General features: G+C 35.8%; 2 protein-coding genes across 5 annotated transcripts in view; both read left to right on the top strand.

Annotated features, from left to right (window-relative positions):
- The window catches only part of dip2cb (disco-interacting protein 2 homolog Cb), a 48,272-nt gene extending 42,882 nt beyond the window's left edge, over positions 1-5,390 (top strand). For both annotated transcript variants that reach the window (XM_048164005.1, XM_048164004.1), the window contains 6 exons: positions 626-687; positions 1,810-1,867; positions 1,969-2,043; positions 2,138-2,312; positions 2,445-2,568; positions 4,195-5,390. In XM_048164005.1, coding sequence (XP_048019962.1) covers positions 626-687; positions 1,810-1,867; positions 1,969-2,043; positions 2,138-2,312; positions 2,445-2,568; positions 4,195-4,447 — 747 coding nt within the window. In that variant the 3' untranslated portion in view covers positions 4,448-5,390. The remainder of the gene's footprint in view (positions 1-625; positions 688-1,809; positions 1,868-1,968; positions 2,044-2,137; positions 2,313-2,444; positions 2,569-4,194) is intronic.
- A 443-nt stretch (positions 5,391-5,833) lies between these two features.
- Positions 5,834-19,807, top strand: part of esyt2a (extended synaptotagmin-like protein 2a) — a 37,637-nt gene continuing 23,663 nt past the window's right edge. Inside the window, exons 1-5 of one of the 3 annotated variants that reach the window (XM_048164009.1) lie at positions 5,834-6,674; positions 18,158-18,199; positions 18,313-18,447; positions 18,766-18,842; positions 18,925-18,997. In XM_048164009.1, coding sequence (XP_048019966.1) covers positions 6,297-6,674; positions 18,158-18,199; positions 18,313-18,447; positions 18,766-18,842; positions 18,925-18,997 — 705 coding nt within the window. In that variant the 5' untranslated portion in view covers positions 5,834-6,296. The remainder of the gene's footprint in view (positions 6,675-18,157; positions 18,200-18,312; positions 18,448-18,765; positions 18,843-18,924; positions 18,998-19,807) is intronic. The other 2 variants (XM_048164011.1, XM_048164010.1) reach the window with 2 other exon arrangements.

Raw genomic sequence — 19,807 nt, 5'->3', positions numbered from 1 at the left:
CAAACCACTGTTAACCTCACCTCATATGACTTCGGCTTCAGTGCTCTTGCTTTTTCTGGCATGTCCAGAACTGTCCACACAGCTGATATAATGTGAGTGTGAGAAAGAAAGCAAGCTTATCTCTAGATTCAGTCATAAAGGGTGCAAAAAACATTTCTGTCTTTGGACATCACCTGATTAGTTTCAGGGTGGTTTACAAAAGATGTTGCATAAATCCAAATATATTTGACCATTACATGTTATTATATAAAACGAACACCTTGCATCTACACTGGAGCAGGAGTTTTCCTTCTTCTAGATGACGGATGCCAACAGTTTAACCTGTTTGGCATTAGATGTTTTTGACCATAGTTACGTTAGTGGAAATATATCATCTTTGAACAGAGCTACTAGAGTACTGTATATAGGAAACACTAAAAAATATATCATCTTTGAACTAATCTACCTCACCCTTCCTTCTTTTGCTGATTGAATCCTCTCCATGCACTATATACACATTTGTACACTTTGTTCACTTTTAATACAAGTCACTGTGACCATAATTGTCTGCCAGATGAGCATGAAGCTTTATGTTTTAAGTATGTTTGACTATAATTTATAGAAGGTGATTTGTGTGTTTGTGCAGGGAACATCAGGACCTGATCCAACCACTGTCTATGTGGACATGAGAGCACTGAGACATGACAGGCAAGACACACACACACACACACACACACTCTAACACACATATTAGGTATTTCGATATGTCCATTCTCACAAAGATGCAACAAAGGGGACAAAATTAGTACAGTACCATTCAAAAGTCCATAAATAGTTTTTTTTTCCAACAAATGGTCAGTTAAAGAAGGCCCTTAATGTTCAGAATATGTTAATTGTCAGCCTCAGAAGATAAAACTAAATATTATATAAAATATTATATATATATATATATATATATATATATATATATATATATATATATATATATATATATATATATATATATATATATATATACTGCCGTTCAAAAGTTTGGGATCGGTAAGATTTTTAATGTTTTTTAAAACAAAGTCTTTTATGCTCACCAAGGCTTTGTAACATTATAAATGACTTTACTGTCACTTTTGATCAATTTAATGCATCCTTGCTGAATAAAAGTAATAATTTCTTTAATTTCTTTCCAAAAAGAAAAAAAAAACATCTTACTGACCACAAACTTTTGAACGGTAGTGTATAATGTTACAAAAGCTTTCTATTTCAAATACATTAAAGTTCTTTTGAATTTTCTATCCATCAAAGAATCCTGAAAAAAAATGTAGACAATTGTTTTCAACGTTGATAATAATGTTTCTTGAGCAGCAAATATTAGAATGATTTCTGAAGGATCATGTGACACTGAAGACTGGAGTAATTATGCTGAAAATGTAGCTTTGCCAACAAAATATTTTAAAATATATTCAAACTAGAGTTGTCAAAAGTATCAACTATGATGCTTTGAGCGCTGTTGAGCGGTTTCGTTGACACCTCTGATTGGCCATTGTGTTCACGCACTCATCGGTTATGTCTGTGATTGGCAATAATAATCAACTTGGTACAAATCGGTACTTTTGACAACTCTAATTCAAACAGAAAAGAGTTCTTTTAAATTATAATAATAATTCACAATATTACTTTTTGTTTTGTTTTTTGTATTTTTAATCAAATAAATGCAGCCTTGGTGAGCATAAGAGACTTCATTTAAAAACATGAAAAACTTATATATATTAAATATACTATATAAATTTTTTTCTATCAAATACCCATGTGAAATAAGACTGTATGTGTTTGCAGGGTAAGACTGGTTGAAAGAGGATCTCCACATAGTTTACCTCTCATGGAATCTGGGAAGGTTAGTAATACAGTTTCCCTACTTGTTTCCTTAAATTGAATGTAAACCACATTAAAGTCAAAAATGTGAATTTTTTTCTTTCTTTTTTTTTTTTTTTACAGATTTTACCTGGTGTACGCATCATCATTGCTAACCCAGAGACAAAGGGACCAATCGGAGACTCTCATTTAGGGGAGGTTAGACCAGTAGCCCTCTCTTGTCTATCAGATAAAAGAATATCTTCTCATTACCAAGTGTCTCACTTGTGTCTCTGTTTTAAAATATGTGCAGATCTGGGTCCATAGTCCACAGAATGCCAGTGGGTACTTCACTGTTTTCGGAGAGGAAAATGTGCGTTCGGATCATTTCGGAGCCAGGTTGAGCTTTGGAGACACTCAGACTGTGTGGGCCAGAACCGGATACCTGGGGTTTCTGCGCAGGACCGACCTCACTGATGCAAGCGGAGGTGTGTGTGTGTGTTCAATGTATATTGGGCATTTCAGATAAAGAGGGATTGTCTTTGCATTCATAAAGAGAAATTTATTTGATTTGCATTAAGCAGTGGAGTTGTTATGAGTTGTTTCATTTGTGTCTTCAGAAAGGCACGATGCCCTCTATGTGGTGGGAGCGTTAGATGAAGTCATGGAGCTGAGAGGTATGAAATACCATCCCATTGACATTGAAACGTCCATCATCAGGGCACACCGGAATATCACAGAGTGGTGAGCACACACACACACACACACACACACACACACACACACACACACACACACACAAACACAAACACAAAAACACAGCCACATAATCACACTAAGGCCTGAAGCATACTCTATGTAAATATGCTAATTAGGGGTCGGAACTATGTCATATTGTCATATATATACAATATAATCATTTAATATTACAGGTTATTTTGGGGTTGGTAAGATTTGTTTTTGAAATAATATTCTGAAATATTAATACAATTTAAAATAAGTTCTCTATTTTAGTATATTTTAAGATGTAATTGATTCCTTTGACGGTATAGCTGAATTTTCAGCATCATTACTCCAGTCTTCAGTGTCACATGTTCATTCAGAAATCATTCTAATATGCTGATTTAATGCTCAAGAAACATTTCTTATTATTATCAATTATTTTCAAATTTCTTATTAGTTTCGATGTTTGTGCTGCTTAATATTTTTGTGAAAATCGCAATACATTTTTACAATTCTTTAAATAGAAAGTTCAAAACTATAGCGTTTATTTGAAGTAGAACAGTATAAATGTATTTACTATGCAAGCTTGTTTCCGCAATAAATAAAAAATACAAAAAGTAATTGCGACTTTTTTCTCACAATTGCGAGTTTACATCTTGCAATTCTGACTTTTTTCCTCAGAATTGTGTGATATAAACTCGCAATTGCGCGTTATAAAGTCAGAATTGTGAAATATAAATTTGGAATTGCAAGAAAAAAGTCAGAATTGATATAGAGAAATAAAGTGAGACACTCACAATTACAAGTTATAAAGTCAGAATTATGATATAAACTTGCAATTGTGTTATTTCTCACAATTGTGAGTTTATAACTCGCAATTCTGACTTTATTTGTGAGGGATAAATAATCGCAATTATCTTCTTTTTTTTTTTAATTTAGTGGCGGAAACAAGCTTCTATACTTTACTGTTAATTTCAATCATTTTTATTTATTCTTGATAGGAAAAAAGTCTTGTTGACCCCAAATTTTTGAATGCATACTTATTTTTTTACTGGAAATAGAACCTAAAAAAATTCATATTTTGCATAACCATGTAGTAGTACCTTTTTTGATAATTAATGAAATGTATTTCATATCATTTGTTTTTTATTTTACACATATATATCTTGGTCATGAACCAAAACTAAGAGTATTCATACATAACAAATGAATGAACAACTGAAAAAACAGCTGCTGCACATTAAATAACACTTGAGATCATAACCAAAGTCTCAACACATTAATAAATCATAAAAATAATTGGATGAGCCGCATTCAGCATTAACATGTGTTTTCCCTGGCAGTAAAAAGCCTCGATATTCAAGGAGGCAATAGTTTCCTTCAAATGTCTGTGCCTTTAAACCGGATATATTATTCGGGTAGCCATCCATAAACTTGTTTGCTCAGCAAGATTCTCTTCATAATGTTGCTGACAATACAGTAGTTGACCTGAGAGTGAAAACTAACTGCAGATGAAGACAGTTATGCTAATTCCTAGCGTAGTTGCATTACGCAGTGAATACACATTTCAGAAAAGCAGCTACAAGTGAAATCAAACTATTTTGCATTCATAGCGCAAGGTTCAAACTTTCTCTTTCTCTCATTCAGTGCGGTGTTTACATGGACGAATCTCTTAGTGGTGGTGGTGGAGTTGGACGGCTCTGAGCAGGAAGCTCTAGATCTGGTTCCAATGGTAACTAACGTGGTTCTAGAAGAACACTACTTGATTGTTGGCGTGGTGGTCGTCGTGGATACGGGCGTAATTCCCATCAACTCTCGCGGAGAGAAGCAACGCATGCACCTGCGAGACGGTTTCCTCGCCGACCAGCTCGACCCCATATACGTGGCTTACAACATGTAGAAACACACACACACACACGCGACGATCTTAAAGATAGGCTCATTCTCATGAGCACAGGCACAACAACCATGATTTGCAGCACCTTCTCACTGTCGGCACTTCTGCTAACTGTAGATTGAACACCCTCAAAATAGCAACACACACTCGCACATCATTCACAGAGGGACTTAAAAGACTCCTGTAGCATATCTTCAAGTTCTTATTTTCATTTTTTGATTGTGTCGCCCAATATTTTGCTAGTGTTGGTTATTTTTTTAACTTGCACACTAAATTTAATTTAAAGAACGGGGATTTTATATGATAAATATTGCTGTTGCCAATTAAATCCATGTTATTTATTTGTATTTTTAAACCTGCGATCACAAATATATGTCATATTTGTGCTTTTACGTACTTTTCTTTGCGTATATTGTTGTTTTATGCTCGTCTTTGTTGTTGTCTTTGTTGATACAAGTTGTATTAGAATATCACATACTCATTTAGCATGTTTATCATTTTAAAGGTACTAATGTTAAGTCATTTTCATTATTGTTAATTATGTACAGAAAATTGTTTGTTTTGTTTTGTCAAGCTTTTGCGATATCATTTTTTGTGATTTCATAGTTTAGGCTAACAGGTCATTTTATCATGTTTATGAACAATATCATATCTGCACTGTGATACGCATAAATATAGATTATGTGAACTAGAATTTGCATTCTAGACTCATTGCCCAGCAGCAGCTGATCTCTCCTGTTTTATGTCTATATCTAGAGAGAATGAGAGAGGGAGGGAGAAATGGAAAGCATGACAGAATGAGGACATATGCACAATGTGTGTTTATTATATCTTAATTTATTTTTGAAGCTTCCATTACATGTAAAATACAAAAGCACTTTGATTATGTCACTATGTCTTTTCATATGTCAATAAAATATTTTCAACTATTCTTATTGAGAAAAAATGTCTGCCTTGCTGTTTGAGGATCACAGTGTACATGTACTGCCATCTAGTGAACACCAGCTCAAATTTCCAATCAGCACTTTCCTGTAAAATACAACGTAATACAGTTTGAAGGAAGTTCAGGTGAGTGTTTTACTGTAATTGTATGCTGAATGGATTAATAAATGCGTAAAAGGCCCTGAATTAACTGTAATGTATTAATATTTTGTGATTATTTTTATTCAGTCATACAGCCAAACGGGTTCTCCTGACCTACAACAAAATAATGGCAGGGTTTTTTTTTGTTTGTTTGTTTTGTTTTTGTTTTTTGCTTTTAGGTTTTTTTTTTGTTTGTTTTTGTTTTTGTAGATAGATAGATAAAGGCGATTATATAGAGTTTCTGCATGTAAAGTTTAGTCCACAAGGTGGCGCTGACAGACCGCTTCTGCACTCTCGTTGCGCCACCCTCATTCTACCAGTGAGAAGCTTCCTGCGTAACCCAGAGCAGCGGGTTTTGTCAGAGGCTGTGCTTGTGTTACTGCAGGATGTGGTGTGAGTACGAGAGGTGGTGCCGCTCACAGCTCGCGCGGTGACGATTGGGACAGCGAGACGTGGCGCGCACTCAGAGACGGACGGCAGCTGGAAGACTCGAGCGAGTTGAAGTTCGTTGGGAAGGGCGGAAAATTACGGGCCGACGGCCGCTCCATACAAGGCAAGGTCGGGTGGGGAGCAGTTTAGGGAGCAGCGCTGATCCAATCATCTGCGCTTCTGGGAAGAGCCGGAACCGAGCGACGCGACTTGTTTTGTTTTCTATACAGAATTGTAACGTTACGTGTTTGAGATGTTTCTGTAGAAACTCTCTTGTTTCTTTAGTTGTTTACGTTAGTTTTTAGTTTTGTTGTTTGTTTTGGATTTGTGTACTTTGGAGATGAGTTCGTCAGTAAACGGAGTAGGACCCAAACCCGCACCGGCGGTCAGTCAGAATGGACCAGATTCTGCTCCGACCCCCAAAGATGTCAAAACACCCGAGCCGGTGGTACCGGACGAGGAGCCGCAGTCTTCGGTGACGGACGCCACGCAGATGGGAATTAAGTTCGCCAAGACATTCCTAGTGATCTTTCCCATCTACGTGCTGGGATATCTGGAGTTCAGCTTCAGCTGGGTCCTCATCGGCTTGGCCGTGCTGTTCTGGCTCAAAAGGAACCAGGGCAGCAGATTCGCTCGGGTCAACCAGGCACTGGCGTTTCTGGAGCAAGAGGAGCGAACGGTGCGTCAGACCGTCCGGAGCTCAGAGCTGCCGCCGTGGGTGAGTGAGCGACACACTGAATATTGCGTTACTTAAATCTGGTAATGATTCACATGGAGAACTTTGACCCCTTGCTTGACCTTTAGCAATTCAACCGGGGTGTCATTGCTCTGCGCGCGCGCGCGTGTGTGTGTGTGGTTATCATAAGTTTGTGTTTTCACCACTGACATTGCTTACATACCTGAATGAGTCACAAATCCTATCAAGACCACTAATTTAATCTGAAGTACCAGAACCGCCCATCCATTTTAACCTGAGCAGAATCACTATTAAATTGTTCTATCTTTATATTTAAGGTTTTTGATTGGTCTAGCAAAAGACAGAGAGTAAAGTTGAATTTTTCTCCTTATTCACACTCTTGTACATTGCAGAAATATAAATATAAAATAAAAATATTTTATTATAAAATAAAAAATGTAGGATATCACTTATCCATTAGAAAAAAACATTCTTTATTATGTATACATTATATATATATATATATATATATATATATATATATATATATATATATATATATATATATATATATGGGTCATTGATGAATAAGGTTTTTAAAGTGTAAAAAAAAACCTAATAGAGATATAATTAATTTTGAAGTTTTATTAAGTGTTAAAAATGATATTATGTGGATTTTATTATGAATTAACACTGCTTTTGTCATTTTTACATGATGGACAAAATTTGTCACCAAAAAAGTTCAGTTCAGTTTCACCAAAATTTTGGTTTTACCAAATGGCACTTTTGGTTATACCGAATGACGATATTTTCAAACAATGCTAACAGGCTGATATCTAGCTAGCTAGTTGGATTGTTAGCTAGCTAGCAAAAGTACAATCAAACATTTTATATTTAGTACAAGTTTTTAAAAAATTACAACATTTTCCATGTTTTATAGCGGTTGTACCAAATGACCTGATGTTTCGGGACATGCGTATGAGCAAGTGAAAACATGAATTTTTCAAATAGTTAAAAGAGAGTTAGTTACTTTGCTTCACAACCATGTAGGTGTCAGAATATGTCATCCTGTCACATGATATTGACCACATGACCACATGATTTGATCCTTTATATTGGTTACTCCGAATGACATCAAATGAAATTAATTTTTCCGAACATTCTTTCTCATAACAAAGCAACGACTTCTACACATAATTTGAATACCATTTGGCACTATGTTAATATATGATGTTATAAAATCATGCCAGAATAAAAATATATACATTTATTACATTTTAAGATATTTTAATCACAATTGAAATGGCTGTATTGGCCTTTGGACTGTTAAACCAAATGACCTTTTGACACTTCAAAATCTTTAAAATACCTTTATATAGCAAAATATATTTAAAACCTTTTGAAGTGATCTAGTTGTACTACCTTACACACTTTGGATGTAATATCTTAGTGACTAATATATATATATATATATATATATATATATATATATATATATATATATATATATATATATATATAAACACACAATAAAAATATTTTTGTTTATAAGGACCGATAAGTGATATCCAGATTCAATTTTTAATGTTTATGCTACTTTTAAGTCGTTAAATGATGTGTATTGATTGAACGCTAATCTCGATGTGCTCTCTATGGTGGGTGCTGCTCTAATAATGCATTCTGATTCTGAAATATTAAATCAGTGGCTGCATTCAAAATCATTTGTCATGCTCAGGTAGAAACATATGAAACAAGCCAGGTTGTCAAGTCTGTTTCTTTTGGCCTACAGACACTCTTTGGTTCTGTTGCTTTAAACAAATGAGGGTGCTGTTTAACCTGAGATCACAGTTCTGGCATATTATTTCATATCTTTAGCAGGCCTCTGTGCTGAAAGCGTCATTCAGGGACACAGAACTCCAGTGTTCACTCCATTAGCTGTTACTCACTCTCTTGGCATGGCCAGACAGGCTGTCATTGTTCTTTCTTTCGGTTTTAGGCCCATATATTAAGTAACTTGAACAGGTAATTCATGAAACTCAGGTTGACATTGTCTTACTTGGGTTGGTTGCATAGGTTGTTTGTTTGCGAACCAACTTGAAAGTGGATTATTGTACTATATAATAGTTTTTAAAAATCGTGCACTCTAGCTCAGACATTCAGCTTTACAACAGTCATTAATTTTAAGCATAATGTGTTTGAGTGAAGTGATCTGTCTCTGTGTTTGTAAACAGATACAGGTCATATGTTGTTTATTTGTGTCAGCCACATATGGTGAAAGAACCTCTCCTTAGTGGGTGTGGTGTGTTACTACAGTAACTGTCATTATAACTTTCAACATTATTATTATGACATCACCAACACACAGTGAGTCACATGGTTGAGGAAATGTTGCTATAGCGATCTGTCAGTCAGATGAGGTGCACCACGTTCCCTTTCTGGGCAATAGTGCGTATGGGCAGATACAGTAACTCTTTACCTGGAGGGCAGATTTTTTAAAGGCAGTGTTCCCGTCCTATTGTGTGTCTGTGTTTGTGCATGTGTTCATAACTAACAATGGAATCATCATATCAAACATGGCAATGAAAAGCAAGTGAAGTCTGAGTCTTTGAACTTGAACCATGAAATGTACACACAAGAGTCCAAACCTTTCTGTGTAACTCATTCATTATGTAAAATCTGCTGTAGTGGTCCACTGATATCGATTCGATATTGTACAAACTATATCTTGGAGAGCAGTACAGTACATTTGCTGTAATTACATTTATTTTACGTAGTATTTAATATAATAATTAGAAATAATTCATTTGAAAATTATTTAAACTTAAAAAATCTGTAAAATAATAATTTTTTATACTTTAGATGGCAACTTCTGTCATGCTATCTATCTGTAACAGTAATAATAATATTTGCAAAAATAAAATAAAACTCTCTGAGACCTGTCTGTGTGCACTGGGGAATCACCTTTTCTCAAATAAAGACCTGGCAATGCTAATTTTACATGCAGAACACAGTGAATGACATAATGGATATAAATGGATATTGTGCAGCATAGTTTCATTTCTATTATTAGACAGAACTGTTAAATTAAGACAATAGTGACCACAGATTCTGGGTTCTCAGAAGACTGGGTTTTCAGCCCTGTCAAAATAAAGGTCCTGCTTGTGGCACTTATGGGCCAAAACAGAAAAAAACTGCCAAATATCTGCCAATATATACAACAACTAATTCTCAGCAGCATTGCCAAATCCTCCTACTGTAAATCTCCAAAACCAGAAAGTCAATCCTCTAAAGTTGAATAAAGTCAGTGCCTTACAATACAAAAAAAAGCTGCTTAAAAACCTCAAAATATGGTTTATGAGGACACAAATGTGTATAATGACATGGGTATTACAACGTAAACATGGTTTATGATGACACTTTCTGCGTCCTCATAACCAAATGGCTTATGGCTATGGAGAGTCCCCGCAAACCACATATTCAAGTGTGTGTGGCCGGTAGATTAATTACAGTATGTTTGCTTTACTGTGTCTGATCAAAGTCACATCGAGCTCTGTAGAGTCTTTGTTGTTTGTTTGAGACTGCTGCATTCAGAGAGTGTGTTTGTTTAGATTCTTCTTCTGTATTTGGTGGTACGAATATGGATGGCTCTTTTCAATGCAGTGCTAAGCAGTGCTAAGCACCTTCTACACTGATTTCCACCCACAGTCATCATCATGTTCTTTCAGGAAACACTGTGTCCGTTAGGACCGTGTTTTTCCTTTGCTCATGTAATTTCTCGTTACTGAATAAACTAGAAGTCATTTAGATCAGCAGATCTCTCCATCACCAGCCTCATTCATCTCGTCATCCTGTCATCGCTGTCTGTAAATTGCTGAGGGGTGTCGGTCTGTCTGTTCTCTCTCAGCAGAGATGCTTGTTTACTTCACCATTCATCAGCTCCATCAAACTCTTGTTGATCATGTGAGAAGTACATAGAGCTATGTTCTTGGATGTAGATAATCCAAAAATTCTGTCATCATTTACTCACCCTCATATCCCATAACTCATGATTTCAAGCCTGGATATTCTGCTAATCATCCATTTCTAAAAGTCTTACTGGTTTCATGATGTATGATATATTCTAATTGTCAGCTGACATTGCTAATTTGTTGGTATAGGTGCATATTGGTTATAAATCTTCTGATATTGGATATTTAATTGTGCATGGTCATTTCCATCTATTTTAACATTTAGATTACCTTTGATAATTATCAGTTTAATACTGGTGATTTTATTTTTATTTTTTAGACAAAATACTAGTATAGAATTTTATTCCATTTATTAAAATCACAATTTATTGGCCAAAACATTAACATAATTATTGAATTTTAATATTAGTTTTTAATTTTAATATTAATTTTGTTAATGAAATCTATAACAAAAAATGTTCATGACCCTTCTTTCCATGACTAAGATGAGACAATAATGAGACGACACCAACGTCATTAAAGGATAACTGACTATAGGAGTATATTGACTAAAAAAGACAAGACTAAAATGTAGTTAAAAAATAAAAATGGGGGTTCAAAAAAAAAAAAAAGACAAATTATTACAGATTGTCTTTAACAAGCCTCTATGAGCTTTCATGCTTCCGGTTGCCAGATGTCAAGGGAATAAATCAAGCAATCAGAGCTTTTTTAAAAATATACATTTTCTGCCTGGTGTTTTGCTGAGTCTTTCCAATCTGGCAATCATGTGCACTTGGAATTATTGGAATTCAAATTTCACAATTTTAATTTTTGAGAGAATTTTGCTGTTTTACCAGTTTTCATAATGTAGACTGAGAGTGTTAAAGGGTTAGTTCATCCAAAAATGAAATTTCTGCCATTAATTACTCACCCTCATGTCGTTCCACACCCATAAGACCTTCGGTCATCTTCAGAACACAAATTAAGATATTTTGATGAAATCTGAGAGGTTGTTTTTATTCTCCATAAAAAGCAATGAAATGATCACATTCAAGGTCCAGAAAAGTAGTAAAAACATGGTTAAAATAGTCAACGTGACTACAGTGGTTCAACCTCAATGATATGAAGCGACGGGAATACTTTTTGTGGGCAAAAATAAAAAAAAATAAGGACTTTATTCAACAAATTCGTTTCTCCCCTGTCATTCTCCTATGCTGTTTACATCCAGCGTTTCTGTGTTTCGTCCGAACGCCGGCTCAGTATTGGCCGAAGCTGTTCATGGGATCATGAAGCCCTGGACGTAAATAGCGTAGGAGAATGACAATTTCTTTCTATTAAGGATAAAAAAACCCTCTTGAATTTCATCAATATAAAATTTTTTTTTTTGTTCTGAAGATGAACGAAGGTCTTACAGGTTTGGAACGACATGAGGGTGAGTAATTAATGACAGAAATTTCATTTTTGGGTGAACTAAGCTTTAATATATGATAAATAGTATATAATAAATCAGTAAATTAGATAAGATAACATTAACCATGCATATTAGTTAACATTCTCTTGATTTTTGCTTATATGTGAAAGTGCAGTAATTCTGATGAAATCATTCTGAACAAAATAATGGTGATTAACAATTTAACCATTATGCAGCATGATGAAAATTTGAACATTTTCATTGACTAAAACTGGACTAAAATGCTCAGACATTTAGTCCACTCAAAGTTGACTAAACAAAAACAGGACAAGGTTGACTAAATAAGATAACTTAATAGTATATTTGACTAAAATTAAATTAAAAAAATAGCTGACAAAATTAACACTGCATCCCTACTGTTCTTTCCTCATATTTGAGTTTTGTTTTTGTTTTTTTGGTATGTCAGTCTTGTACTCTTTAAGCTCCACTAGTTAACAAAAATAATACTAATCAGTTTCTTGCATTGAATCTGGCATGCTGGCTGTCTGAGACATGCTGCTCAGCTTTAAAAAAAACAGCAATTGCCCTTTGACCTGTTCAGCAGTCGTGCTGACTCATCTCAGACGTGCCTGTCATACCTCACCAAATCATTAAGCAGCTCTAGCTGTCAGTCCTTCATTGAGTTCACTTTATAATCTACACTTCTGCAGATTGGAAGCGCACTCCAGGAAGAGGACGCCATTTATATTGGCATTTCAAACAAAAGCGAACAGCTGAATCCTTCCACAAGTCCGTTAGCGAAGGGTACATGCCATAGTTACTTCAAGGAAGTCATTTTATAATTTATGGTCATGTTACCCAGGGAGGCGAATCTTTGCTATTCGTTTTAAAGCTAGATGGCGGGAGAGTTTGAGTTAACATATAAACAGAATAATTCAAGTTGTTTTGTTTGTGATATATTACACACATTTATGACATACATTTCATATGAAGTTCAAATAGGTTTCATAAGTAAGAAATGAGTTTTAAAGTAGACAAGTGGCGTTGACTACTTGCATGCTGCCTTTATTATTAAGCTTTTATTAAGTGATGTGAAGGCCAAGCATAATCGGAATTTGTCCTCTGCATTTTACCCATCCAGTTAGTGCACACACATTAGAACTAGTGAGTAGTGAACGCACGCATACCTGGAGCAGTGGGCAGCCATTTTTCTGTGGCGCCCGGGGAGAAATTGGGGGTTAGGTGCCTCTTCCGTAGTTCACTGACAAGCCACGCAATATCGCGTTCATTATCGAAGGCGATTCATCTGCGATATGAACGCGATATTGCGTAGCTTGTCAGTGAACTACGGCTCTGTCTATTAAATGCCGCTCCATTTGAAAGCAGGTGATGGTGATTTAGCGGTAATCAGGGAACCGGCTTTACTGACGAAATGCGCGTGACAATCGCATGCGATATATCGCCCAGCCCTACTTCAAGGGCTCTGCCCTTCAGAGTGAGTAGGGCATAGGGATGCTCCCCTCCAATTGGAATTCGCCCAGAGTTTTGCTCAACCCAAATCAAACACACCTGAACAAGCTAATCACGGTCTTCAGGATTACTAGAAAATTACAGGAAGGTGAGTTTGATCAAAGTTGCAGCTAAACTCTGTAGGAAAGTGGACGTTAAGGGCCAGAGTTGAAAACCCCTGATATAGGGGTCAGATGAGGTCAGATCTGTCTATATGAAGTTGTTTTTGGTTGCAGGTACTCTCTAAACATGCTTGTTTGTTTCTCAACTGGGCAACAGGATTTGTATCTGACAAAGTTGTTTGCTGGGATAGGAAATGACATTGCTTAACAGATCAGATCTTACACAGATCTTATGCCTACGCCCATAAATCCTCCACACATTACTGCATTTGGTCAGCATGTTAACATGTCTTCATGAATCAGCTTTACGTGCTTAGACTAGCTGCCAGTGTCATCCTGTCAAAACTGCATTATTGTAACTGGAAGTACTGCATGGAAGTTTCTGCCTCTTGTCAATTTTTACTGTATTTAGAGATTGATGTTATAAAAAACAGACAGTTCGATAAAAAGCAACATAAAATATATTTACAATGTTGTGTCTGTGAATGATACTTTGACCCCTATCAACACTTTCTTAGCTCTTTGAAGGCCAGAGGTATGTGTGTTTGTGGCAGTGTTAAGACAGTACAGATACAGTCTTTATAATATCAGATCAGATCAGATCAGATCAGCGTCGACTGCTGTCTGACAGGCTATGGGAATTAGCAGGCTAACTTTAGCTGTTGTCTGCTCTCTGCGTGCATAATCAGGAAATAACACAGCTTTGAGTCATAGACTGGCTTTCTCCCTCAGGAAAATATGAGAAAGAAATGGAGCCAAAGACAAGTCAGGGATTTTCCATTTGGTTTTCCTGGCATATCTCTCGCTCACATGCTTTTGTGCCACATCTTTCCTTATAGGTCCTTTCTCCTGAACACAGTTTACTCTACTCCATGTTGATGAAAGTAAGATGAAGAGCCAGAGAGAGACACTGTGTCTACACTGCGAACAAGCAGCTTGATGTGACAAAACTAGAACACCGCCATTAAAATCAAAGAAACTGCTGACAAAATAAGGAGGAAATGTTTGGGAATTTAACAGATTTCTACTTAAAACAGAGCTATTTTTGGTAACATACTGTGGTGTTTTGTTTTTTGTTAAAGTCGGCATGAAATCAAAATTGACCCTATTTACTTTGTTAGTGCATATTACTAGTCTTGTGGTGAACAATTAATCCGTGCAAGTTAATACACCGAAAAAAAAATTGTTTGTTGTGGTAATCTTTAATCAAAATCTGAAAAGTTACTTTTGGTCTGGAATGATGTTCCTTCTCAGATGACGTCAGTTTGACGGCTTAGGTTGAAAACTCATAAAACTACTCCCCTCCAACCGGTAGTGCATGCACACATATTTCATCAAGTCTTCTTCAAATTAATTATATGTGGAAACTGGACACTGATACAGTGATGTAACCTATCTGAACACGCTGACACGATTATTCTAATAGACAAAAGACTGATTTAGAATATTCAAAGAAAAACGGACAAAAAAATAAACTATGTCTTTATTCTTTCTGTGTTAAACTAAGTGTTGTTTATCATGAGACTGCAGTGCTCGTAAACATAATCTTTCAATAAGTATAATTAGCCCTTTTAAATATTCTTTCGCATTTCTCCCTTGTGCTTGGGAGTTTGTTGTCATTTTCTCTGTGCTCATATATTAATATTCATTATTCTGTATAATGAGTGTGTTCTATGTCTGTGCTTCATTGGTTGTTCTCTCCCCTCTTCCCCCTCTCTACACTCCCACTTTTCCAGAGCTTTACACGCCTATTTTAACAAAGTTTTCGAGCTTTTCATGACCCTTTAAAGCATCATATTATAACAAAACTCCCTTGAACAAGGTTGTGACAAAGTCAGTCCAGGTTTAGTTTTATGGTTTTTATTAAAATCCATCTTAAATGTTTTTTAAGGGTTTTTTTATCATCTATTTTAAAATGTCTGAATTTCACTAGTTAAAATAGATACAAGCAGGCATGGCATTAAGAAAGAAAGAAAGAAACAAACAAACAAAACTCTGTTCCAATGAGTATACATTTTCATATGATTTAATTATGAGTAAACTAACAGTTCTCATTTCTACACTGTAAAAAAAAAATTCTAAAAATCAGTTTCGGCCAGTTTTAGTTAATTTAGAGTACCTATAGAGTAGTATAGCATCCTTCATATCTCCAAAAAGTCTTTAGTTTTATTATATTTATAAAAGATACATACGCTGTACCGAGTCTTTCCGAAAACAGCCAAGCTCCTGGAAGCGTGCCGTGGGCAAAGCTAAATAGTGACGAGCATGTGCAGCTTTTGCGCAGCGAAGTTATTGATGTCAGCTAAACAAATGTTTAAACATGCACAATACACCATCACATTATCCCTGGGTAATTTTTGATTTGATTGTACGTTCGTGTTGTTCGCATTATATGCACTTACTCGCGGACTGCCAACAAAACAGACATTTGATTAAATTTTACTTACCACCTGCAGTTCCAATTCATGATGAGATCTTTTATCGCTGTGACCGCTCCATCTTTCAGTTTCAAACGATCTGTAAATCCAGAATAGAACTGGGCCTTATTTATCAAACCGTAAGTGCCAATCCTGAGTGCTCGAGCCACGGAAAAACACGAGATATTCTCTATTCATTTTAAACAATAAAAATTTTATTGCAACGATCAGACCCCTTATTTTGATAGTTAAAGGCGGTTTCTATGGTTATTTTAATGACACATATTGAGAGCACATCAATGTAATGCGTGAGCACAAATCTCTCAGCTCCACCTAATGCTGGGTTCTTTTGGAAGCAATGTTATCTTTCCCTCACAACCAAAAACACACTTCTTTGGTGACATTGTTGATTTCGTAGTCTAAAAACAAAGTGACAAATCTTTCTTGAGCAAGTCTGGTGTAGGGCTGCCGACAACTTCTGTAAAACTGAACGAAGCGCGTTGATGGGTGTGCTCTTGCTCTCTCGCTCTGCTTGATGTGCATGTGCTCTTCCTGAGAAGTGCCCATACAAGGAATTCTGACCTTTATTACGTAATACAGGGCCATACTCGAAAAAACGTTCCAAAACTTGTACGAACTCTGAAGGAGTGTATTTGGCACAGAAATACTCTGTCAACTCGTTTTTTGAAACTTTGGCCAAGTTTAGCAAGAGAATCTAACTCTTTAACATTGTAAATAAGTCAGAATGCATAAAATAGCATTAGACTCCCCCTTTAAAGAAAAAAAGTGTAAAAATACTACAGTAAAAAACTGTTAATTGGTTAACTGTAAGTTACCTTACCATATAAGCTATAGTGAAAAATTGTAAATGTTTTAACATTGCATTAAATATAATTTTACTATTCAATAATGTAAAATGTATTTAATTTAAATGGGTTAAGTGTAGAACCATTTCGACTGATTCAGGTCACAAGTAACTCTTTAGACCGACTTAAACCAATTACTCATGAGTCATGACTGATTCTTTAAAAGAGCTGACTCATAAGTGTCATTCACTTGTGAACTGGACTGCACTAGCCATTCTGTATGTTTAGTGTTGTGTCAGAATCTGTGGAAGAGTGCAGATGGTCAAGAATCATTAACTGGACCATCATGAAAATCATTTGTTTCCTGTTATTTTTATTTTATTTAAAAAAAAAAAAAAAAAGATTTTTGATTTCTAATCCACAGATTTTCTAATTGCATCGATCGTTGTCTATGAGAATGGAAGACAGAGATTGAGAGAGCATGTTCTGTTAGCACCTTTAGTTTGCTGGTCTTCAGCAATGTAACAAAATGTTCCAGTTAAACAGCCAGATTATGTCATTATAATGTGGCAATGTAATGAGTAATGGATATGATGAGTAATCAGAACAATACTAGTTCCTTCAAGTTATGAGCCATGGCCTAGTGGACAGCCGTGGTGATGCAGAAGATTTAAATCTGACCTATCTCCACAATACCTTCCCATAATGTTTCTGTCAATAAAAAGCAGCTAACATAGGATTAAAACATGTTTTGATGACACATTTTCATAGGCACGGTATTTAAAGGGATAGTCCACGCAAAAGGCTAGATATGTTTGGTTACTCACATTCTTCTAAATATCTTTCTTTGTGTTCAGCAAAACAAGAAATTCATACAGGTTTGGAAATACTTGAGGGTGAGTAAATGATGACAGAATTGTAATTTTTGGGTGAACTATCCCTTTTATTGAAGCAGATTGTACTATCCCTCACAGCCTTATATTCAATTGCATCAAATCAAATATGGTGTCTACCCTCACTAAAGTCCATTGAGTGACAAACCTCAAACTAGCAAGCAAAAATTGGTATAAATCCCCTCTTTTATATCACCTCATGAACCAGTGCACCTTTCCCTACATGCTTTACAGTTGAGAATCAACTTGTCATTCTGATAGAGGATGAAAATATTGAATGATTAACTATTTTAATAGCTGTGATGTGCGTTACTGTCAGCTGGTGATGTACTGTGACCCAATGAGACTGAATGTGTTTAAAATGGCCATTCACATTATAAAATAAAACATTCTGATTATTAAGTCTGTTTTCTGTTTCAGGTTCATTTTCCAGATGTTGAGAGAGTGGAGTGGCTCAACAAGGTATGAGAGTGTGGTGGGGTAGTTTCATAAAAATAGATCTGCATCTAGGATAACCCAGAAATGTCTCCTCAAGAGTATTAACTCTCTTTCTCTCTTTTTTTTTTCTTCCACAGACTGTGCATCAGATGTGGCCATATATTTGTCAGTTTGTAGAAAAAATCTTCAGAGAGACCATTGAACCGGCAGTGCAGGGAGCCAATGCGCACCTTAGTACTTTCACCTTCTCCAAGATAGACATGGGGGACAAGGTACATGCGCATGTTTACCTAGCTTTCTAAATGAGGACATGCCATAAAGGTCAAACCATAACTCAAACTCTAAACTTTCCCCTAAAAGAACTTGTTGCATTGCATGCCCATAAAAACATTAAAAAATTAATAAATACAGCACATTATATTTGTATATGTTTATAAATATTTTTTGTATTTTTGAGGACATCCATGTTAAATAATTAATATTTAACATATTTGACATTTTTACTAAGCTGTACCCAATTGTACAGCTTAGCAAACCCACACACACGTTCTTACACAAAAAATATAATTTTTTTTTTTGTCTATCTGCAGCCTCTCAGGGTGGATGGAGTGAAAGTTTATACAGAGAATGTAGATAAACGACAGATTATTATGGACCTACAGATCAGGTAAAGTACACAGAGACACAGTTAACCACTGGAACTCATTAATAGGCATTATTGAAACACTTTTTTTGCTGTTTTTGTCTAGTTTTGTCGGAAACACTGAAATTGATGTGGACATTAAGAAATACTACTGCCGTGCAGGAATCAAGAGCATACAGGTAAGACCGAGAGACAAGTGTGTGTCACATGCCTGTTTGTGTTGTGCTTACAAAAGTTGCTTACATTTGAGTTGGTCCCCATTACCCTGATAACAATCAGAGCAACCAAACAGGAGCCTCATGAGTATGAACTTTATGTCAGAAGAGCTTCTTTGCTCTGTTAGATTAGAGTTAGGCATTAGAGATAATGGTAGCTCCTTCTTATATCTGCAAGCAGAAGTTTTTTAATTATTTATATGAACTTTTTTGTTGTAACTGGAAAGGATAGTGGAGATGTTACAGGAAACAATACAGAGATAAGAGGAGAGGTGGTGGTATCAGGAAATGTCCTGAGCAGGATCACTCTGGCAGAGGCGGATTAATGGATAGGCTAACCTAGGTAGAAGTACTGTTAATCTAATAATGCCCAATGCCACTGGATCAGAGCGCTGTCAATCACTGCCTTATTCAATGCCCATTGTTGCCTGTAAATTTGACAATGCTTAACACAATTGGATCAGAGGCTGCCAATCCTTTGGCAATGTAAAGCCATTTTACCATGCCAATAAAGCTACTTGAATCTGAATTTGTCAATCGCTGATCAATTTGCTGAGTTTCTCATACAGGAAGTGAGACCACAGACCAAATCTCGCACTGTCGATGCTCTTATTACTTTCATGTGACTGATCAAGCTATTAGCTAGTATGAGTAACAAAATGCTTCTCTGTGTCCAGATTTGACTGTAATAATAAATGCAAAAACTGACACTTCAAATTAACTTAACAAATTAGCAAAAAACAAAAACAATCTCAGCTTTGACAAAAAGTAGTC

The sequence above is a fragment of the Megalobrama amblycephala genome, linkage group LG17 (genome assembly GCF_018812025.1).
Source record: "Megalobrama amblycephala isolate DHTTF-2021 linkage group LG17, ASM1881202v1, whole genome shotgun sequence".
Classification (NCBI taxonomy): Eukaryota; Metazoa; Chordata; class Actinopteri; order Cypriniformes; family Xenocyprididae; genus Megalobrama; species Megalobrama amblycephala.
The sequence above is the reverse complement of the archived record's forward strand: the minus strand, read 5'-3'. Positions and strand labels throughout refer to the sequence as shown.